A 24078-nucleotide genomic window follows, 5' to 3' on the forward strand; every position below is an offset into this window, starting at 1 on the left:
GCTGCAGCCCCGGCGCCGCGTCCCCGCCCCGACCCACGTGCGCGGGGCTTCGGGGAAGCCGAAGCTGGCGGCACCGGCGGGACCATGCGCAGGGCCGGGGTGGCCGCGGCCGCAGCGCTGCTCCTCCCCGCCCGCCGCGTCCCCGGCGGGGCTGCGCCTGGGGGCTGCGCACCGACGCGGGCGGGGGCGCCTGGGGAGGGAGGGGAGCGGCACCCCGCCGCCGAGTCCCTGCTTCGTCGCCGACTGCTGAGTCATGGCAAGCGCTCCCCGCAGCCCTGGGTTACTCGCATAGCGCGGCTGGCGCGGGGTGCGCAGCCATTGGGCTGGGCGCGAGGCCGCGAGCGCCGGGCATGACGCGCTGAGCCGCGCTCGCCCGTGCCCGCCGCTCCGGCGTGCGCCCCGCGCGGGTGCCTGTGCCGCCGCCCTCCAGCCCCGCCGCCGAGCTGCCCACGCCTCGCCCGCACCATGATCGCCGCGGCTTTCCTCGTCCTGCTGAGACCCTACAGCATCCAATGTGCCCTGTTCCTCTTGTTGCTTCTGCTGGGCACCATCGCCACCATCGTGTTTTTCTGCTGCTGGCACCGCAAGCTCCAGAAAGGGAGGCATCCCATGAAATCGGTCTTTTCGGGCCGTTCAAGGAGCCGAGGTAAGACACGCGGCCGCGGGTTTCTTCGGGCCAGGAGGAACCTTTACGCCGATACCGGGAGAGAAGCGCGCCTCGCTCGCTTGCGCGCTGCCTCCCCGAGCCCCAACATTGCCCACTCCCCAGGCTGAGTGCATTTGTGTATTTAATGTCCCTTGCCTCCTTCCCCCCCCGCCCCCCGACACACACACACCTCATCCCCTACCTCCTGTCTCCCGGGTTGGGGTAACCACCGCGGTGCAGAGCTGGGAAGGGGAGGTTCGGACGCAAAATTCTTGGTGACAGTTTGCTAAAGCCCTAAGGGTAATTGAAGCTGAGTCTGAGGCTGCTGCAGCCTCCCTTCACCCACCCATCGCTGGAGCTTAAGAAGAAGAAAGTAAGGCATGGAGAGTTTGGGGCTCCCCAACTGCCCCAGAACTTTCCCGGAAACTTCTCGCGGAGAATACACCTAGAGACCGACGGCCTAGTTACCTCCCCACCCTCCAGGATGTCCCCACAGAATTCCAGGCGTCTGAATGTGCCTTCCCGACCCTTGTCCGTCAAGTAAATCTTTAGTAACTGGACAGGTGAAGAGCAAGGAACTAAATGAAGTCTCTCTCTCTCTTTTTTTTTTTTTTTTGTCTTTTTTCCTCAGATGCTGTTATGAGATCTCACCATTTTCGTTCTGAGGTAATTTATTTAGCCCGCACGCTCAAGGTCAGAAGTTGTTCTCTTTCCTGAGTAGCAATAGTAATCATATGCGTGTTAAGAAACCAGTAGGGCATTGAATGGCGAGCATGCTGTCCCCAAGCCAAAAGTGACATGTTTCTTTCTAAGTGGTTCCCCTGCATTAATGCCCAGCCAACGTTTTAGCACTTCTCTAGGGTAGTGAAGCCACTGTACGAGAGGGAAAGACAGCTCCTAAAAGCGCTACCGACCTTAGAAAACTTAGCCTCAGGGTGGATCTTAGCTTCACTTACACTCTGTAATTTGCTGGTGGAAGCTTTTCCGGAGCTGTCAGCAGATCGTGGTTGTTCACTTGGGTACCCAACGACAGGGAAGAGCTTTTAGGAAGAGAGAACAGAGCAATTTGATGCATATGCATTTCATTTTAGACCTTCAAGTTCACATTCTTAGTCACTCATGAACTCTCCATGGTTTCCTGGGATCATATGATGATTTTTGAAAAGTGATCCTGGTAGTGATCTGGCTTGATCTGTTGGTGCGCTCAGAGGGTGGACATCCTTCCTTGAGCAGATGACCCTGGTGCAGTGATTTCTGGGAACTGCTGTGGGGCCAGCTCCACTGAAGACAGAAAACCAAAAACCACAAGCCCTTCCTGCGCCAGCGTTTTTTAATGAGTTTATAGGCCAACCCCCACTTAATGTGAGATCATTTTCCCTCTTTTTGGGAGTGTTTGACACAGCCACGCTTGGAGGTTATCGGTATCAGTGCTTTGGCTGTTTGCTCATCTTAGCAGAGTTCACAGTTAGATACCCTCCATTTATTTGTCTTTTATCTGAGAAGTTATTTACATTTCATTTTCATGAGTTAATCAGATGTTTTATTGCACCATAGATGCTTTATTGGACTCTGGTTGCTTGAAAACTTTAACTACATTAACATAATATCATAATGTTGCACAATGAAGAGTTCTGCAACCCTGGAGGGTGAGAACTCCATGGGAAAATTAGGATTCTGAAAGAAGAAATTAACCAGTCAAATAAACAGAGGTTTCATTCCTGTTTATTGGCCAGCGGTTTGGTACTGGGAAACCTCATAACTTCTCAGCTCTCAGTTTCCCTATCTGTAAAATAGGCCCAATCATACCTTACAGTGCTTTAGGGGGAAAACAGGGTTGACAAGCATTTGTGTAAAAAAGAATTACATATTTCATAATATATGTTCAGTACCTGGTAGCTATCATTACATTTGAAAAAAATATATTTAAATTTAACTTAATTAAATTTAAAATGAATAATTAAAAATTAAAAATGAATTAAAATGTATAAAATAAAAGATCTATTTGCAAATTTTATTTTTCATTAAATTAATTCAAGTTTATGGAAAACAACATAAACTATGTGTTGTGAATCAACACTTTTGAATAGAATAACCCATTTAGATATCACAACAAAACAATAATGCTTAAGGTACAAACATCAAAACTTAGAATTTTGCTTTTAAGAGATTACTTGTGTTCTATACACATGAATGGTTGAATCAGAATAATAATGCTATTGTGTATGTTAGCTATCAGGCATTTTAGCTAAAACCTAAACAGAAAAAATGAGATGGAACTATGTCTTATTATTTCTCAATTAAGTATTTGTCTTGAGCTTGCATTTGGTTAGGAAAGATGGGAGAAATTGTTTAATTCCTTAGCTCATTTCACAAGTTTGACATCCTTTTTCATATTAGCTTTGTCTGCTAGATGGTGGGCATCTTGAGGGCATGAGTCAGGTCTCTCTTGTTTAGGGCTATATCTTCATGTCTAGTATATAGTGGGTTCTTAATAAGTACTTGTTGAATAAATGAGAAATACGTTGGTGTGTGTCAGTTTCTGTGACCGGGCAAGTAGAATTCAGAGTTGGGCACAAAAGAAAAATGCTTATTCTCAAACTTTGCATGGAATTCAACATTTGCTGGATCTCATCTCTCTCTAGGCTTTTAAAAATTGCTAGGAGTTTGTATTTAAAATGTAAGTAACTAATCATAACAAATTAATTTGATTAGAATTTTTTTCTCAGAAAATTAATTGTAATACTAATAATGTGCTGGTAGTCTGCCTATATTTCTTTTAGTACCAAGTTTCTTTGATGAAGTACTCAAAGAATATTTTTTATAAATGAAAATCCTGAGACAGTTGCATAGAAATGTCATATTTCATCACAGTTTTATGCTAACCACAAATAAAACATTTTCCCTTAAGGAAAACGGAGTTTTTTTCCTTGTCCCTTTCTATGAAAATGCCATTCCTTAGGATCCTTTCCTTGAGAAATACCTCTGAATTTTTTGGATTTTAACATATTAAAAAATTTGAGTCAAGGGCCTCCCCTGGTGGCACAGCGGTTGAGCGCTGGGCTGCGAGGCTCTGCCAGCAGCCTCTATGGCACCAGTTCGTTCCCTGGTCGCCGGTGAGGGTCCCACAAAAAAAAAAAAAAAAAAAAAAAGAGTTGAATAGTGGATATTGTTGTTGCTTTTTAGCAGTAACTTCTACAAAACAATTATCAAAGAAAATGATTGGCTTGTTTGGCAAGTCATAATCATATTGAACTAAGAACTTCATGCCTTCTGTTCCTCATCCAAGTAAGTATGTAATTCACTTTCAGCATTTCCACAGTGGTCAAATGAGGAAAATGAGTTTAGGATCTGCTGACTCATTTTGAAGTGTGGAAGAGCTTTGGGAAAGCCCTTGAACGCAAGAAGAAGTTCAGCTAGCACTTTGCTGCTTTACTTGGCAGAGGATGTTGCTTCTGCTACCCACACACCCTGAAAGGAATTCAGTTGGGTAGGAAAAGTCAGGATATTCCTTCTTAGGTAGTCAGAGAAACATTCCCTGGGGGTAGGGTGAGACCAAGGCCCCAGGACATAATTTACTTGGGGGAAGTTCAGCAGCAGGAAAAGAGGCTAGATGTCTTCTGAGGAGGGCCAACTTTTTCAAAGTGTATAGTAAACACTTTTCAACTCATTTTGTTCCTCAGGAAGCTAGAAGTAAGGGGTGTAGATGCTTATGTTTTGGAACCATAACCACCAACAACCCCTTTTATTTTCACATGCTTGCAAACTAATTTTTACTAGTTTTTTAGTAGTTCTCTAAATTTTAGTAATAGCATATGAGAATATAAAGTTATTCATCCATCCAGCAAGGACTGAACATTATTACCCCAAATCATTGACAGATTAAAAAAGGCCCAGTTAAATAGATAGAAATGAGTGTTTTGGGTAATTATATAAAGAAATTGTATGGTATTTTCCCCCCTTTTTTTGGTCATAAGTAGCTAATGAAAAGTGATTTCACAGTGATGTAGGGTAGAGTCTAGAAACCAGGTGTTCATTCTGGATGCCTAAAAAGGACACTTCATGTGAGGATTTATGTTTTTTGCTGTGACTTTATAAACAATGATAAACTGTTGCCCTAGATTCCTGTGGTGAAAATCAAGCAGCGACAACCCGAATTTTAAGGAAATTTCAGAAAGTGATATGGGTAATTGAGGTGCCATTAGATTCCAAAAGAGAGTCCAGGGAGCACTTTAGTAGAATAAAGACAATTATTATGTCCTTTGAGGATACTCAGAGTGGTAAATGATCCCTGTTCATCAACTCAGAATAAGGGAAGCCTTGTTTGATGTGAGGGGAAAGATTCTATTCTATGTCTATCAGGATTTGAGTAAATATCTTCACTTCCCATTTCAGGTAAAGGAAGCAAAAGAGTTAAGTTAAGCAGTACCCGAAGAGTCACATAACAAGATAAGGACTGAGTAAGACAAGAGCTCCCTGGCTACCTTTTGTCTGTCCTCTGGAGTTTAACCATGTCACTACAACTCAGAGAATAATATACACAAAATTCTTCTTGAGACAGAACTGAAGAATAGGATATTTTTTAGTGGTTATTTCTTACCAGCCAAATAGGCAAACCCTCTAGGTTTTTCTAGTGATTATTTAAGTTATGGTAGATTAAAGGATGGTTCATACCAACTCTCTTGGCCTCATCATGATCCCAGAGTGCCTCTGTACCAAACCAGAGAGAAAGGTCAGCAAAATAGTCATATTTCACAGCTTCTCATTGAGTGTGCATTTTTTCTTAAGAATTACCCTATTCAGCGCATTAGAGAAAATGACAGTTTAATATTTAACAATCTTTTACATCTTTTGCAGTTTATTATTTAGCCATCTTTTACAACCTCTGTTAGGTTATCTTTATAAATTAATGCCTAGAGTTAAATTCTAGTTCTAAATGTAACCTACACATGATACAGTATTCATTTAGCTTCACGCAATTATTTTCAAAAATTTACTTTTTCATTTGGTGAGTTATAATGTTAGCTATCTGGGCTAACAAAGGGTCTCAGGTGTAGCCTGAGCTGACAATTACTTCTAGAACATTCCCAACACCAGTGTCTTCTGTTATGGTAACTGAATTGCTATGCTGTTTCTAGCGATGAATCACAAATGTGGTGAGAGCATCAGAGGCCACAGTGTGCAAGTGCAGCCAACACATTTGTAAAAAGAACAAATTCAACTGATTTTATAGGGTTTTATTTTGCCAGAACCACCATTACCATATAATTTCTCTTTATATTAGCTACATGGCAACAAAACAGAATGTTGAAAGCAAAGAGGGGGAAAAAGGGAAGAGGAAAAAAAAATCCTACTTTTTCCTTTTGCATCCAAGTCATCTAAATGCAATTCAGATTAAAGTTAAAGGAAGAACTTTACCAGAGGGATTTGAATGTGTGTCTGACCTTATTGCTCAAAAATGAGCCTTTGAGGTTTGGATTACAAAATAGAAGCAGGCTAATAACAATAAATATTGGTTTAATTAAAGGAGTACAGTAGAATTCAGAATCCTGATTTTGGGTTCCAGCTTTTCTATTGGTGACTGTGTGAGCTTGGTTGAGTCTCTTAGTGTCTCTGACTTAGATGTGGTGTTTTCACTGGTTACATGAAGATGAGATCTGCAGCTCCTTCCAGAAATTCAGGCCATGTTTCTGCCATATGAAAAGCACTGTGCTAAAAAAAGTGATTTAAAACTTGATTCCTACTTCTAGGAGCTTAAGGTAGGTAAGATAAAAATATAATTAATATAAATACGAAGTAACAAATTGTTCAAGGAAAAGGAATGGTCTGATGAATGACTGCTTCTTGCTGGGGTGATTTGAGAAGCCTTCCAGAGGAGGTGGTATTTATGTTGAAGCATGCAGGTTGCATAGTACCTGGCTAGACAGAAGAGGAATGAGTAGGACTCCCCCCAAACCCTCTCCATTTGGCTGGCAGAATGGCATGAAAATAGGCAAAGGGCCTCCTGGTGGTGCAAGGGGTTAAATCTTAGCACTATGAAGCTATGGGCAGCCACTGCATTACCAGTTTGATCCCCTGCCAGGGAGCTGACCCATATGGCACAGCAGGCCTTTCCTGTCTTGCCTGCTTCTCCTCTTAGCAGTATATTTTAGTTTATCTGCCTTTTCTGTTCCCCACTCTCTCTCTGGTGAATCCTCTCACCTCTCCGCACCTGTGGCCTATATTCCAGCTCTTGTATGCATAAATAAATCAAATAAATCTTTTTTTAAAAAGAAAATAGGCAAAGATTTAGGAAAGTTTGTGCCTATTTTCAGAGGTCAGAATACACCAGTCTGATTAAAATGAAGGATCCCAGAGATTGCATAAAGGATGATAGAGCTAGAAATATAAGTAGTTGCTAGATGCAATAAAAATAATTTTTGTACATTATTTAACAGTTGATAAAGGCCTTTGACATAACATTATTTTATCTGAACACCTTAGGAGGCCACCAGCTATAAGCCCTCTCAAGAAAAGCAAAATAATCCTCTTTTGATTATTTTCTAGCAACTACAGCAAAATAGCCCAAATCCCTCTTTTTTCATTCTGTGGGAAAATGAAGAGCTCTGTTCTCTGCTGCTGAGGACCTGGGAAAGTACTGATTGTGGTCCTCTCTGGTCTCCCTGAAGCTGTTCTTTCGTCGAATAACATGTTTGTAAGGTCCAATGCTCAAGCTTCACTGGGTTTTATTTTGACTGCAGATACCATATGTCCAGGGATTTGTGACAGTCTGCTCATGTGTTCAGTATGGTCTTTACAAATCCCAATACAAGGTATAATAAATTTGCAGGTAATTCATTGTGTGCAAAGCAGTTCTACATTATAGTTTAAAAAGTATTTGAAACATATATTATCTGCTTTTAAAATTCTGCCTTGAAGATTTCTCTCCCATAATAATTGCTCTGAATGTTTACAGCCTCTTAAAATCCTTAAGCCACCTCCTTCACCCTTAACCAGTGATTTATGTTGGCTAACTCAGAGAACATCAGTGCCATCAAGTAACAGCACCTTCAACTTCTTGACCTCACAAACTAAGTGGCAACATAAACTTCCTTTCCAGTCTAATGGAAAATCCATCTGTTTTCCATACTAACATTTTATGCTGATGTCATGAATTTCTTTTTTTCCCATCTATTAGGAATGTTGTTCTATTAGTCTTCCCCTCCTCTTTTACCTTTTATTGCTCCCTCTCTGCCAGCTCCTTTCCCTTCCATGTAATCATCATACATGTTTTCTTTTAAAAACAATACAAAACCTATACCCCTGCTCTTCTCTTGGTAAGAAGAGTTTCCTGTTTGTCACCTGTTCCTGATCTCTCATTTAGTCCTCAATTTAATATAATCTGGCATCTGCTGCTACTACTTAAAAATCATACTTATCTCACCAATGATTTACAACTTGTTAAATAAAAGATTTCAGTTTTAAACCTAATTGACCTATCCTGGATTTGATATTGTTGGTCACTGATTCTTGAATCTCTTCTAGATGTTTGGATATACCCTTAAACCTCCCCGCTTCTGGCCCCATCCCAATTTTCTAGCCACAACCCTCTCTTCCTAGACTGGATCCTACATCCTATTGGTATGCTGACATATTTCTAGGGCCTAATTTTCTTTTAATAGTTTTAATTTTTTTTGTTAATTTTTTTTATTGCTGATTGTTTTACATCCTTGTTAGTGTTTTGACAGTGTAGGATTCCCCCTCTCAGGGGCGGCTTCCCTACCACCAAAGCACCTGTTGTCCTTTATCATCAACTACTGTGCTCGCTCCTCTTGCTCCCCTTCTCATTCCACCCCTTCCGTTTTTTAAAAACTTTATTGAGATAATTCACAGACTGTACCAGTTACCCATTTAAAGTATACAATTTAATGGTTTTCAGTATATTCACAAGATTGTGCAACTGCGCACAATTTCATTTTAGAGCATTTTTTTTAAAGCTGTGATTAATTAATTTTTTTTAAGATTTATTTATTATGCATACAAGAGCTGGGGTACAGGCCAGAGGTGTGGGGGGTGAGAGGATTCACCAGAGACAGAGTAGGGAACGGAACAGGCAGACTGACTGAAATACACTCTTGAGGGGAGCAGCGGGCGCGACAGGAGAGGTCTGCTGTGCCATTTGAGAAGCACCCTGGCTGGGGATCGAACTTGTGCTGCAGAGGCTGTGGATAGCCTCACAGGCTGCGTCCTAACCCTTGCACCACCAGAGAGGCCCTCATGTTAGAGCATTTTCATTATCTTCAAAAAAAACTCCATACCTGTTAGCCATCATTCTCATCCCCCTTCTCACCTCCACTCCCAAACCTTAGGCAACCACCAATGTAGTCTTAATAAATTTGTTGGGCTTCATTTTTGCTCATCCTATTTAAACTTTACATGGAGGGCCTCATCATCCTTACTATTTTGTTTACTCCTATGTAATGGTTCTTTTGAAATCTGTATCTCTAGTTCAGACTTTACTCTTGACCTCCTGATACAGAAAATCAGTTGCTTTTACTTCATTTTCATATGCATGTACCATAGGCATCTTACACCGAACACAACTTATCAATCCCTCACCCTACCTGCCCTTATTTTGGAGAATAGTGCTACCCTTACCCTACCTCTTGCAGCAGCTCAAACTAGAAATCTGGAAGATATGGCGGACCCCTTATTCATCTTGTCTTCTTGAATATTTTTGGAGTCTTTCTTCTTTACTATTCCCACTATGGTTTCCTTGTTTCACAATCTATGCAAAACTTCTGAAAAAGTCTCCCTGTCTCCCCAAAGCCAATCCATATACACCAGCTTAATAAGGATCCTTCTAAAATACAAAATAATTTTTAGAACTATTATGAGGGAGACAATCAGATTCAAGTAATCCCAACGTAAAATGGGTTGTTAATAAGCAGGGATTTATATTCTCTTATAGCAAGAAGTTTAAAAATTTGCTTGTGTCATTGCTGATGTTTTGATATAATCCCTCATGGTTTCAGGATGGCCGGCCAGTTCCAGACATCATATCCACAATGAAGGAAGGAAGAAGGGAAATGGGCAGAATCAATCAGGGAAGGATAGTCATCAGGAAATCAAAAGCTTTGCCAGAAGCTTTTCCCGTTAGGTTTCTTTTCATATGTCACTGGTAGAACTGTTACTAGGACATATCTTTCTGCAAGGGAAGCTTGGGATAAAAGCTTTTATTTTCCTAGCTTCTGTATTTGAGATAGTTAAGGGAGAGAGGGCCGGGTAGCCGTATTCCTTCCTTAAATAAAATCCTTCAGAGGCTTTCCACTTCCTTCATGTTCACAAAGTTACCCTTAATATAACATCAAAGGGATGCCGATATCCCTGTTACAGTTCTAGTCTATCCTTTCATTCATTCTTCCTGTAACTGTTTTTTATTTGTTATTTCCAACCAAGAAAAGCCTATCTTTCTCTCCATTTCCTCTTTCTGCCCACCCATTCCTAACAAAATAAAAAATGCCCAGTTACAAAAGGCTAACTCCTGCTCTTCCTTCAAAATCCAGTTTATTGGCTGTCATCTCAAGGAAACTTTCTTAGTGCTCTCATAATAATAATTGAGGTTTTTGTCTCCTCTGCAGGATTTTGATTATCTTGAAGGTAGTCTGAACCCCTACTTCTTTTTTTTTAAGATTTATTTATTTATGCATATAAGAGCTGGGGTAAAGGCCAGAGATGCGGGGGGTGAGACGATTCACCAGACACAGAGTGGGAAACAGAACAGGCAGACTGACCGAAATACACTGCTGAGGGGAGCAGCAAGCAAGACAGGAGGGGTCTGTGTTGCCATGTGGGTTTCTCTGGCCGGCCGGGGATTAAACTCATGTTGCAGAGGCTGCGGATTGCTTCATAGTGTGGTGCTTAACCCCTTGCGCCACCAGGGAGGCCTGAGAACCCCTACTTCTTAACTCAGTGTCTGATACAGAATGAAGCTAATAAGTATTTGTTGAATGAATGGTCTATGTTTTCTATAAGTCAGTTTAATTCTTAATTCTCATGGATTCTGTAACTTTTCACATATTCCTGTATCTCTTTTACCTTAAGGGGAAGAAACAGATGCTTTTCATTTTTTTTCAGGCATTAGCTTTATTCCTTAGTTAATATCCTCTGTGTACTTTGAAAATACGTAGATTCAGATACTTTTAAAAATGAGCTGAAAATATCCTCTGCCATTTTTATTCATTATTGAGGAGATTTTCCTACTTTGATGTCAGAGTTTTGAACACAGCTTTTAATATTTAATTTATTTCTATTTAGAATTAAAAATCAATGTAAGTTTATTCTGAATTATCTTGTAACAAGTTTACCATATTATCAGTTTTGTCACTCAGTTCCATTGCCTGAATTTATGTTTTGCTTACATTTGGTGCCAAGTAATATTGCTTTAACTGTCATGCTCTTAGGAAAAAAGATTGGGGAAAAACTCTAATGTGTAGGGCCTCCCCGGTGGCGCAGCGGTTGAGCGCTGGGTTGCGAAGCTGCCTGCGGCCTCTGCGGCGCCGGTTCGATCCCCGGCTGCTCCCCGGCCACTGGAGGAGGATCCCACATGGCGCGCAGACCTCTCCTGCCGCCCGCTGCTCCCCTCAGCAGTGTACTTCAGTCCTTCTGTCTGCTCTGCTCCCCGCTCTGGCTCTGGTGAATTCTCTCACCCTCCCGCGCTTCTGCCTGTACCCAGTGCATGTATAAACAAAACAAACAAACCAGCAAACAAATAAATAAAACATGCCTCTATCAAAAAAAAAAAAAAAAACTCTAATGTGTAATTTATGCGTTTATGCCAGATGAGGTCCAAACTATGTGCTTTGATGATCTTTGTTCAACTGCTTTTGATTAATGTGGTCATAAATTTGAATAAAGAACAAAAATGACAATATCATGGTAAATATTATATACTATTTTATTCCTCTTAATTTCTTTAAAATACATATAAATATTTAAAGTACAGTTTATAATGTTTTGTGGGGTATTTAATATATAGATACTTGATTTCTTGTAACTATATGAGTTAATATAAAAAATATAATATTAATATAAAAATGTCAGATTGCTACATTTAATGTGAAGTGGGATATTAAGTCCAGGTATAATAAAAAGGTTGTACTTTTTAATCCACAGAGTGACTGATAAAAACTAATACAAGGCCAATAGATAAAACCAAATTGAATTATAAAAATAACAAAATGATCCAGAGAAGATAGGACTAAAAGGATTGAAAGACAGACAGGGCAGACTGAAAATAAGTAGTAGCATGGAGACCTAAATTCAAAGTTGTAAAAATTAAAGGGAGAAATAGACAATTTTATAATCATAGTTGAAATGATTTTCACATCCTTCTTTCAGAAACTGATAGAAATTGATACAGAAAATCAGTAAGGATATAGGAGATCTTAACAACTTTTTCAATTATCTTGACCTAATTGATATTTATAGAACCTTACTCTTATGAGTCATTCACATAGACAAACTATTCTGGACCATAAAACAAGTCACAATAAATTTGAATTTCAAAGCATTGAAATGATATAGATACATTCTCTCATAACAGAATCAAGTTGGGAATCAATGCCATTTTTATTTTCAGGATAACCTCAAATATTTGGAAATTAAATAATATGCTTCTAAATAATCAATGCATTAAAAAGAACACATTAAGATTATAGAAAGTATTTTAAATTGAATAATGATGAAAATAGTGTCTCAAAATTGAGGAATCCAGCCAAAGCAGTGCTCAAGATGAAAAATAGCTTATATCAGACAACTGCCAATATTGGAAAAGAAGAAAAGTCTAAAATCTAACAAGGTTTTAACTTTACGAAGCTAGAGAATAACAACAGCAAAGTTAACAGAAAGCTAGGAGAAGGAAGGAAATAATAAAGATAAAAGTACACATTGGAAAAACAGAGAAAATACGTACAGTAGAGAAGTCTAACAAAGCCAAAGTTGATTCTTTGAAAAGATCATTATAAATATCTAGCTAGACTGAGCAAGAAAAAAACACAAATCACTGGCTAACACATGGAAGAAGTGTTACAGCTATAAAATACACAAACATTGAAAGAATAGGAAATACTCTATATAACTTTATACCAAAATTTTTGACAACTTAGATGAAATATACGTTTATCCATACATAGCTTTTTAATTATCCATCCAGCCATCCAGCCATCCATGCAGTGCATATTTCAAATCTTAGAACTGCTCTAACTTTCAGATCTTGAATATTGAAATACCTCTCTAACTACACATCTGCCTGTCTCTGCACCTCATCATGAGCTCTTAATGAGTTTCTTCTTTATTTTTATCAGGACCTCTGGTCCTAAATCTTCCCTAGGTTTTAGCTGTTAGCACATTCTGACTTAACTCCACTTTGCCTTTCTGCACACTATAGAGTCTTAATCAGCTGTATGTAGAAATTTTCACTGTTATTTTGCTCATATATTTAGATCTTCTGCCACAAGACCCAATTTAGTATCAGTATTATTGACTGCTTTTCTATTCTTGTGCCTAGGTGGCCTAGCCTTACTTAACAACTTCATAAAACCCAGCCATTTGGTTCACTGCATTATCCTGCCATCATTTGCTCTTTTTCAGTGTATCAATTAGCTTCTGCTTTGTAACAAATCGCTTAAAACAATCATTTAGCATACTGTTCTGGGGATTGGCAATTTGGGCTGTTCATGACTGGGCAATTATTTGGTCTGGCTCAGTCTTGACTTATTACAGCCTGGAACTCATTTCTGTGTTGTTAGTGGGCTTCTGATAGACACAGTTTTCCTCTACAGGCCTATCTCTTCCAGCAACATAACTCAGGTTGGTTCACAGGTGGTTAGATTTGAGTTCTGAAAGCCTCTGAAATGGAAATGAGGCCCCTTGAGGTCTAGGCTCTGAACTCATACTGTTCTGCTCACACATTGCTTGGGCCAAAATAAGTCACAGGGAGTAGGAGAGATAGAGTCCTGATGGGAAGAGCTGTATAACAATGTGGCCACCTTTGCAGTCCACCATAGGTAATTCTTGCTTTGCCTTTAGTTTGCTACTGTTCACTATCCCCCAGACCTTTTCTGTTGTTTTTCCTGGACTGTCTTGGCCAGTATATATGGAAGTTATTTCTACTTGAAATTTCTAGACCTGCCAATTTTTCAACAATTGTTTTGACATATAAATTCCAGGTTTAGAAAATATTTTCCAGGGCCTCCCTGGTGGCGCAAGGGGTTAAGACGCAACTAGTGAAGCTGTCCGCAGCCTCTGCAGCACGAGTTCGATCCCCAGCCTGCCAGGGAGTTACCCACATGGCACGGCAGACCTCTTCTGTCTTACCCATTGCTCCCCTCAGCAGTATATTTCAGTCAGTCTGCCCGTTCTATTCCCCACTCTGTCTCTGGTGAATCCTCTCACCCCCCTGCCCCCACACCTCTGGCCTATGCCCCAGCTCTTGTATGCATAAATAAATAAATCTTAAACAAACAAGCAAACAAACAAAAAAAGAAAATATTTTCCATCCCTCCAGAAAGATTTCTTATTTATGCCTGGTTGAAGTCAATTCCTGTTTCCATTTCTAGCTCCACAAACCATTATAGTGGCATAATATATATCTCTACACTTGGCTTTTCTGGACATTTCATATAAGTGGAATCATATGTATAGTTTTTTGCTTCTGGCTGCTTTCATGTAGCTTAATTTATTTATTTCATTTATTTTGTGTGTGTGTGTGTGGGACCCTCGCCGGTGGCCAGGGAATGAACCGGCGCTGCAGAGGCTGCGGGCAGCCTCGCAGCCCAGTGCTCAACTGCTGCGCCACCAGGGGAGGCCCTTCATGTAGCTTAATGTTTATAAAGTTCATTCACGTTGTAGCATTATCAGTAGTTTGTTCATTTTTATTGCAGAATAGTGCTCCACTCTATGCCTATAGCACACTTTGTTTATCCATTCATCAGTTACCTCCCCCAATTTTTGTCTATTAGAATTTTTGTCTATTGCAGCTATGAAATTTTCCTTAAAATCTTTCTTCGGACTTATGTTTTCATTTGCCTTGCCCAGATTACCTGGAATTACCTAGGTTACTTAGAGTTTATTAGCAACTCATAAGTCTTTGTGAAATATTCAAATATTGATTTTAGTTATTAAAAAAATGAAATCTTGCCTTCATGACCACATGGATAGAACTTGAAGTTATTACAGTGTGTGGAATAAGCCAGAAATTGAAAGACAAATAGTTTCACTTATGTGGAATATAAAGAAACCAAATGAACTAACAAAACACAACAAAAATATTTCTTAGACTCTGATAACAAAATGGTGGTTACCAAGGGATAAAGGGTTGGGGAGGAATGTAGAGAGGGAAAGTTTGATAATGGTAGATGGTACTGGAACTTAGGTGTCAGTGTGGTGTGGTATGAAGTTATACTGTGGAAATATATAATATTGTAAACCAATGGCAAATAAAAAAAAAACTGCTAATTTTTAAAATTTATTAAAATACTGAGTTTATTTCATGTGTATATTTTTGTCTCCCCACCATTTCTGTTTGTTTGACCACCACTGTGTTATGCCCTATTATAACATGTCATACATACTTCAAACCAAGCAAGGAATTTTAACTTTAAAAATAAAACAGGCATTTTGGACAACACATTCTTGGCAATGGAACTTAGACAACATTTATCAAACCCAGTTGGGAAAGATCTCATTCTGTAATATAAAAGGGACAGCCAGATATCATCTGTTACAGAAATGAAATGAGACAGAAAATTTTAACCAACTGCTTGAGTGATTTTCTTAAAGAGAGCTCCGCCTCTGCCAGAGATCTTAAATAGCCTCCTGGTCAATCAACTAGAAGCAGGTCATAATATAGGTATTTGACTTGCACATTGGGAAAAGAAACACCTTTTCCTATCCTAGAAGTTCCTGTTTTAATATCTTCTACAGAGCTAGGTGGTTTTTTTTTTTTCTATTTTTTGAAGGATTCTTGACTTTTTGATCTGGGTGCTGATGGTTTTGAGTCTTTTCCATTCTGCTTTGATTGTTGGACATTTTCAGCTGGAGTATCTCATAAAGATTTCTTTACTGGAGCTTTTTCTCTGAAAAATCAATTAATTTATTCATTTACTCTTTATATATATTTTACATCATTGTTCATTTTTCATTCATTTTTTTTTTAGTGTTTGCTTTCTTTTCTCAGGTGCAGTACCCATAGAATTTCCACCATAGATTCACCCATGCATCATCACCATAGTCCCTTGTGCTCCTTCCATCCCTTGTCTCAATCCCTCTCCTCCCTCTCCCCTGCAGAATGTCTCTGATTTATAGTTGTCTGTTTATTTTTGTTTTGTTTTGTTTTTAATTGTTATTGTTTTTTCCCTGATCCTTTATTTGATTCCCCTATATTCCTCCTATAAGTGAAACCATCCAATATTTTTCTTTTTCCTTCGGACTTATTTCACAGAGCATAATTCCATCTAGCTCCATCCATGTTGTTGAGAATGACATTAGTTTATCTTTTTTGATTGCTGAATAGTATTCCATTATGTATATGTACATCTTTTTGATCCAGTCATCTATTTTGGGGCATTTGGGTTGTTCTAAGTCTTTCCTATTATAAATAGTGCTGTAATAAACATAGGGGTGCAGTTATCCTTTTGAATTAGTTTTTATTTCGTTTATGTAGATCACTAGGAGTGGAATTGCTGGGTCATATGGTAGTTCCATTTTTAGTAGTCTGAGGAACCTCCACACAGCTTTCTGTAGTGGTTGGACCAGTTTGCATTCCTGCCAGCAGTGTAGTAGAGTTCCTTTCTCACCACATCCTCACCAACATTTGTTGCTAGTTTTTTAATATGTGCCATTCTTAGTGGTGTAAGGTGGTATCTCATTGTGGTTTTGATTCACTGGTTATGAGAGATGTTGACCATTTTTTCACATGTCCCTTGGCCATTTGCATTTCCACATTGGAGAAGTGTCTTTTAAGTTCTTCCATCTATTTTTGACTGGATTGTTTATTTTGTTTTTGTTGAGTCTTGTGAGTTCTTTGCATATCTTTGTGATCAATCCCTTATCAGTTGCATGAAATGCAAAAATCTTTTCCCAGTCAGTAGGATGTCTCTTTGTTTTGGTTAATGTCTCTTTTGCTGCACAGAAGCTTTTTACTTTGATGTAATCCCAGCTGTTTATCTTTTCCTTCATTTTCTTTGCTTTGGGGATGACTCTTTAAAGATGTTACTGAGATCTATGTCTTGTAGTGTTTTACCTATGTGTTCTTCTATGTATTTTGTAGTTTTGTTAGGGGGAAAGGATGTCCTGAGTTAATCCCATACAGGCTTTGTGGACTCCACCCCCACTCCAGACTAAAGCCATCAGGACGTTGGGAAAGACAAATCCCATCACCACCAAAGGGAGGGTGGCTGGGACCTGAGGGTGGAGTTGGGCAGCCAGGTTGGATATAAAAACCAAACACGTGGTCCTTGGGGTCTCCCTCTGGCTCGCGATCACTAGCCTCCTGGCTTCACCGCTCCTGGCTGACGGCCAACTCTGAGAGCACCATTTTGGGATTCCTGAGCTGCAGATTGGGTAGGACTCATTTAAAACTTTGTCTCCCACTTTTCTCCCAGAGCTGTACATTTCCTCATTTCCCCTTCCCTTGCAAATAAACCTTTTATTAACCCTTCACGTGTGCCTGCAGTAGAGCATTGATAAGTCCTTTTAAGTGCGTGGGTGAGGACCCACAGTCAGGCACCCCGTTTTGTATCGGGGTTGCTCTACAACAGTTTCAGGTCTTATGTTCAGTTCTTTTATCTATTTTGAGTTGATTTTTGTGCATGGTTTTAGGTAGTGATCTAGCTTCATTCTTTTGCATGTGCTGATCCAGTTTTCCCAGCACCATTTATTGAACAAACTGTCCTTGTTCCATTGCATATTCTTTGCGCCTTTGTCAAAGATTAGTTGTTCATATATGAGTGGTTTTATTTCTGGGCTTTCTGTTGGGCTCCATTGATCTGTGTGTCTATTTTTGTTCCAGGAGCATACTGTTTTAATTATTATGACTTTGAATTATAGTTAGAAGTCTGGGAGTGTGATACCTCCATTCTCCTTTGTTTTAGTCAGGAGAGCTTTGGCTATTCAAGGTTTTTTTTTTTTTTTTTTTTTTTTGGTGTGTGTGTGTGTGTGTGTGTGTGTGTGGCTTACTGGAGCTTTTCCTTCTGCTTCTTTTCAAAATCATCATTATTATCATCTTCAGCAGCAAGTTATAATTTTTTCTGTGAAACCTTGCAACCTCTTTTGTGGTCTGATCCCTTTTCAGATATACTGAGCAATTCTACATTCTTTTTTTCATCTTCTGACTCTGCATCTTCCGTGGTACCTACTATGTGCTAATATTGTGCACAGGCCCTGAACCATGCTTTTGACTTTATTGTTATGTCAACTCCCCCAAGGGAAATCATGAACCTGGTTCTATAGACATTTTCAAAGTTGCCAGTATTACTTTCATTTAACTGCCTTTATAATTCATTGTCTCTGCTTCAACAATGTGTAATTCAACCTTTGCACTAGCCCCTACACAGATGATTTGTAAAATAACTGGTGCTTATTTTTATCATTATCTCCCTTAAATTGATAATCTTTGTCAAACTTTAGTTCACAATTAAAAAGTCAGTTCTGGGGTCTCAGCAAATCTTCCTTGGGGTAGTAGCATGCTCATAGGTGAAGGGAAGGCAGACACAATAAATAAGTGCTATTCCAAAGAACAGCTACTCAGGATGGAATCAAATTAGGTCTAATTTTTGCTTATTTTAAAATTGGGTTCTCTGTCCTGTAAGAGTTCTTTATATATCGTGGATACAAGACCTTTAACAGACATATGGTTTGCAAATGTTTTCCAGTTGTCTGTGTTTGTATATTCATTTACTCAGCTTTTAGGTGCAAGCAATTTAAATTCTTATGTCCATTTTATCAATGACTTCTCTATGGATCATTATTTTGGTGTCATATCTAAGAATTTGTTCCCTCACCCATGAGCACGAAAATTTCCTACTCTTTTTTTTTTTGGAAATTTACAGCTCAAGTTCTTCATTTAGTCTATAAGCTTTTAGTGCTTTTCCTTTATTTTCTGAGTTTTTGAATTATTAATGTTAACACTGCTGATCTAGTTCAGCAGTGAAGCCATCTAGCATTGGTGTTTTCTTTGTGGGAAGATTTTAATTTCTCAATTTAAAATTTAGGTATTCAGGGCCTCCCCTGGTGGCGCAGCGGTTGAGTACTGGGCTGCAAAGCTGCCTGCAGCCTCTGCAGCGCCAGTTCGATCCCCGGCTGCCGGCGAGGGTCCCACATGGTGCGCAGACCTCTCCTGCCATGCCCGCTGCTCCCCTCAGCAGTGTATTTCATCACTCTGCCTGTTCTGCTCCCCACTCTGGCTCTGGTGAATTCTCTCACCCTCCCGTGCTTCTGACTGTACCCCAGTGCTTGTATAAATAAATAAATAATAAATCTTAAAAAAAAAAAAATAAAATTTAGGTATTCAGTTTCTTTACTTTTAATTTCCCTATGCACATTTCTTATTTCTCCTTAAGTCAGTTTAATAATTTGTGTCTTTCTAGGAAGTTTTTCATTTCACTTAGTGTGTAATTTGTTGGCCTAAGAATAGTCCCTTTTACTCTCCTTTTAACTTCTGTGGAGTTGGTAGTACTTTCATATTCTATTTTTGTTCATCTAGCCAGAAAGATGGGTCATTTATCATCTTGTTTTGTTGCACACTTTTAACTGTGCTTGCTTCCAGGGCCAAGTAGCAGGAAGATAAAGAAAAAATATAAATCAATAGTTGTTTTCCCTACCCACTTGGGATCAGAGAAGAAGGTTATCTTCCAAAGATTTTTGGTTACTCCTTGGCTGGAGTTTCTAATGTGGCTGTTGGTGAGATTGCTGGGACCTGGGGTTCAAGAGATCTCAGAAAGGAAAAAAAAACAGGAAATTTCTGCATTTCTGTGTGAATCTTAAGAATTACCTTTCTCAATTCTCAGACCAGAATAAGGGGGCTGCTGGAGCTATTTCTGCCTTTGTGTTTCTGGCTGCATTACTGTTTGTTTTATCTGGAGGTCAAAAGCAGCAAACTTAACCACTGATTTGGTGGCATTTAAAACTCTGGCCTTTTTACTTTGTCCCTTTGCTGCTATTTACTTTTTATACTCCCCAAATAGCTGCTCAATGTATCATGTTCAGTTTTATAGTTGTGGTCAGTGGGAGACATATGCTTATTCTACTTGTAACTAGAATCATGTCTTTTTAATTGGTCTTCTCTTTTCTACCTCTAGTCTTGCATTTCTATTTTTATTTACTTACTTTTTGGAAAATCTTGTAGCATTTGTCAGCTAGTAAGATGATGCAGGTTTAGATGTGAATTGCTGTTTTTAACTCATGTAATTCTGAAGATTCCATTTCTTTCTGTTTTAAAGGAATTATTTTATTTATGCATAAAAGAGGTGGGGTCCAGGCCAGAGGTGTGGGGGTGGTGGTGAGAGGATTCACCAGAGACAGAGTCGGGAGCAGAACAGGCAGACTGAGTGAAATACACTGCTTAGGGGAGCAATGGGAGAGACAGGAGAGGTATGCTGCTCCATGTGGGTCAGCTGCCTGGCCGGGGATCGAACTCATGCTGCAGTGGCTGCAAAAGGTTCATAGACTTAACCCCTTGTACCACCAGGGAGGCCTTGAGGATTCCATTTATTTCAATATTTTACAGAATTTTTAGAAATATAACCTCAGTTCATTTTCATTTGATAAAGCTTCTTTTTGTCTTTTGTCTGAAGTAAATAATTCTTCAGATATTATGACTTTCCCTCTAACTACTAAAACCAAAATTGATTGCAGTTAAATGACTACCTGAAGATTTTAGAGATAACAATATGCATTTCATCATGTTTACTAATATTTACAGAAGCAGTGGAACTGTCACATTAGGAAGTAATTAAGCAGTAGCACATGAACAGCTTTAAATACCTAACTTACCATCTTAGTAGTATCTTTGCTAAACACTAAATAAATTCCTGCTCTACCCATTCTGCTTTGAATTGCATTGAAGGGGGCAGGAGACATTTGACATCATTTCAGACCATCTAGATTGTAGCTGTTTCTTGTAGTGCATCCCAAAGCAGTTCCAAATATATTTGTGAAGATTTATTGAAATTTCCAATTTTTTAAAAATGAGATTCCATCACAAATAGAAACTTAAAAAATTAAATAGTAACCATGTGATCTTATTTCTACTGTTCTGTAGTCCTCTTTTTAGATCTTAATCTTTGGGGGGGGCATTCTGAGAATCTGATGAAAGCTATGGTCAGAGTTTCTAGAATAAAGATCCATAGTCATATCCTTTTGCATAAGATTTCAAGTGCCTGCAGGGGCCTTTTAATGTCCATCTGTGGATTCCTAGGACAAATCTAGACCCCAGGTGAGAAATCTTGCAGTAAGATGAGCATGTATCCTTGTCTAGTTAGGATTGGGAACATTGTGGAGATTTCTTGACCTACTAAACATAGAGCTTCCATATGATCCAGCAATTCCACTCCTAGGTATTTACCCAAAGGACACAGAAACATTAATTCCAAAGAGCACCTCCACCCCTATGTTTATAGCAGCACTATTTACAATTGCTAAGCTTTGGAAACAACTCAAATGCCCAAAAATATATGACTGTGATACCGGAATTGTCAGGCCTAGTCTCCCAGCCGGGATCGGATTCCAGGCTGCAGGGCAGCGCTGAGCTCCAGCCACTAGCCCACCACGGGTTGGTGTCTCACGAAGCCGCAGCAGGAACTTCGCAGACGTTCAGGCAAGCAAGCGAGAAGAGGCAGTTTGTTTAGAGAAAGAAAAAGTTTATTGAGGAGAAAAAGAGCAGAAATAAAGTGGGACTCCCAGGCCAGGGAACCAGGCCTGGGAGGGGCAAGGAAGCCAAAGTGGAGTCGTGTCTTAGGGAATATATACCTTTTTTCCCCTCATTATTCTAAAGCTGCCCCAGTCTCTTTGTGATTGGTTAGCTCTCGGCTGTCTCACTTAATTTGCTGCTGAGTGGGGGATCTTCACGTTCCTTATCTAACAGCTTTCTCTTTCCCCATTTGTTGCATCTTTAAATTTATGGCCCAGTCTTCTGGATGGACATCCCTGCATTGAAGTTAAACAGCTGCCCTTCTAATGTGACCATAAATTAAACCACTCTCCATTTCTCCAATCTCCGCCTCCCTTTACCACCTGAAGGAAACCAGGACCAGCATTAACAATGTTGTCCTTGGTCCTGGCATATTTGTTTTTCCTAATGGAATGGGTTACTTTCCCTTGCTTGTCCTTATCTCTGAAGCCTCCCTAAATTTTTCAGAGGTCCCCTCCTGCACTGTCCCTAAAACTGCCTAATAACCCTAGCTTGCCCTGTCTCAACTGGATCAAGAAGATGTGGTATATATACACCATGGAATATTATTCAGCATTCAAAAAAGATAAACACATGCAATTTGCAGCAACATGGATGGAGCTGGAAGGGATCATGATCAGCGAAAATAGCCAGAAAGAAAAAGAAAAATACTGGATGGTCTCACTCATAGCAGGAATCTAGAAAACTTAAATAAGGGACCAGGAAAAAGAATAACTATAAGAAAGAAAATATCAAAATCAACAAACAACTATGAACCAGAGACACTCTATGGGACTGGGGGGCGGGGAAAGGAGGGATTGGGGTCAAAATAAGGGGGTTGTAATTGTATGGGGAATACAAAAATAAAATTTAAATAAAAAATTAAAAAATTGATATATTTAGGCATTTACATTAAAAAAAAATCTCTACTAGGTGACCAATTCATCCTAGGGTAATACCTTTGGCAGAGCAGGTTGAACTTTAGTTCCCATTGTGAATCAGGAATGAGATATTTTAGATAACTTTCTGTAAATTACCCATGATATCTGGAGAGATAGTGGCTCACAAAGTGGTCCCCAGGCCACAGTCTACTACTTGAATACCAGCTCAGATGATTTCCTTGCAACTGAGCTAGGAGGAACCCTTCATGCTGAGGTGTTCCAAGTTGTTTTGTTTGTTTTAATAGTGAAGGATTGCATATACAGAAAATAAATGTGGCTACAGAAACTCCCTGGAGTTGTTTTTTAACCTCCTCCATCATGCTACAATGCCAGGCTGGAGTGAGAAACAGTGGTAAACTGGTGGTGATTCTAATCAAGCAGAGGGGTACTGTGAAGATCCTCACTTAAGTGTTAAAAGACCTCAGCTTAAGCCCTGTTCCTTAGCTCACCTTGGGTAAGTCACTTAATATTGCTGAGGCTAACTTTCTCTAATGTCAAACTAGAAATAACACCACCTGTTCTATCTTTTTTATAGGATGTTATGAGAATCAGTGAAATTATATATGTATATATTTATATATTGCTTTTTTAAAATTCATTTTTATTTTTTATTTTCTTACATCACTGTTCTTCCTTCAAGTGTAGTTCCTGTAGTTTCTCCCACTACCACAGCACCCATGAACCATCACAATAGTCCCTTGTGCTCTTCCCTCACCTCTTTTGACCCATCTCCCTCCACTCCCCTGTTGTATGCCTCAGATCTATGGTCAACTTGAGAATTTTGTTTTTTCCCCTGACCCTTTGTTCCGTTTTCCTAAGTTCCACCTGTAAGTGAAGCCATTTGATATTTTTGTTTTTCCTTCTAACATGAAATGATATGTTTTTAAATGTAAACCTATTGATTAAAAAATAAAGGGACACACAGCATGATACTATGACAATAATAGAAACTTCATTCACCACAATGCACTTATTTATTAGTAAATATCTATAATCTAACATGCATAGAACATCTTCACTTTATCTATACTCCTGGTTTGAAATATGGTAGCCTTCTATCTCTCAGATATCTTTTGGAATATATTAATCTTGTATAAAAAAGAAAGAAAAGTAAGTTTAGTGATATAGAATGATGAAGTCAAATGATTTGTTATATTGAAATGGAAACTCATTAATTTAGTAGTTTAAATTAATTCTTGAGATGTTAGTCAAAGGGAGCAGAATGACTTTAGACTCCTCTGAAAACAGCAAGATCTCACCCTGTCCCACATCCTGTCCTGGAGATGACCTAGTTATGGAGAAACAATAATAGCTGCCATTTTCAGAGAATTTTCTATGTTTACATATACCCTATCTCATTTAATCGTTACTTGCTTTAGACCACCTAACATTGCTCCCAGAGCTGAAATTACAATCCAGCTGTTTTTACCTTTTCAGCCCATGCTCAGAGCTTCCTACATCAGAATATTGGAGCTGAATTATAAAGTGCTGAACTGACATTTGCCTTCCTAAGGTTCACAGGACTGAATGTTAATTCACAAATTTTTTTTTTAAGATATATTTATTTA

The 24078-nt window shown here is 39.3% G+C and overlaps 1 protein-coding gene across 4 annotated transcripts in view; it reads left to right on the forward strand.

Annotated features, from left to right (window-relative positions):
* Positions 1 to 465: 465 nt before the first annotated feature.
* Positions 466 to 24078, forward strand: part of DST (dystonin) — a gene marked incomplete at both ends in the record, with an annotated part of 433522 nt that continues 409909 nt past the window's right edge. For 3 of the 4 annotated variants that reach the window (XM_084229019.1, XM_084229024.1, XM_084229026.1), the window contains 2 exons: positions 466 to 646; positions 1278 to 1312. In XM_084229019.1, the coding sequence (XP_084085145.1) occupies positions 466 to 646; positions 1278 to 1312 (216 nt within the window). Of the gene's footprint in view, positions 647 to 1277; positions 1340 to 24078 lie in introns of all 4 variants that reach the window. The other variant, XM_084229023.1, reaches the window with a different exon arrangement.

Source organism: Talpa europaea (assembly GCF_964194135.1).
Source record: "Talpa europaea genome assembly, chromosome: 2".
Taxonomy (NCBI): domain Eukaryota; kingdom Metazoa; phylum Chordata; class Mammalia; order Eulipotyphla; family Talpidae; genus Talpa; species Talpa europaea.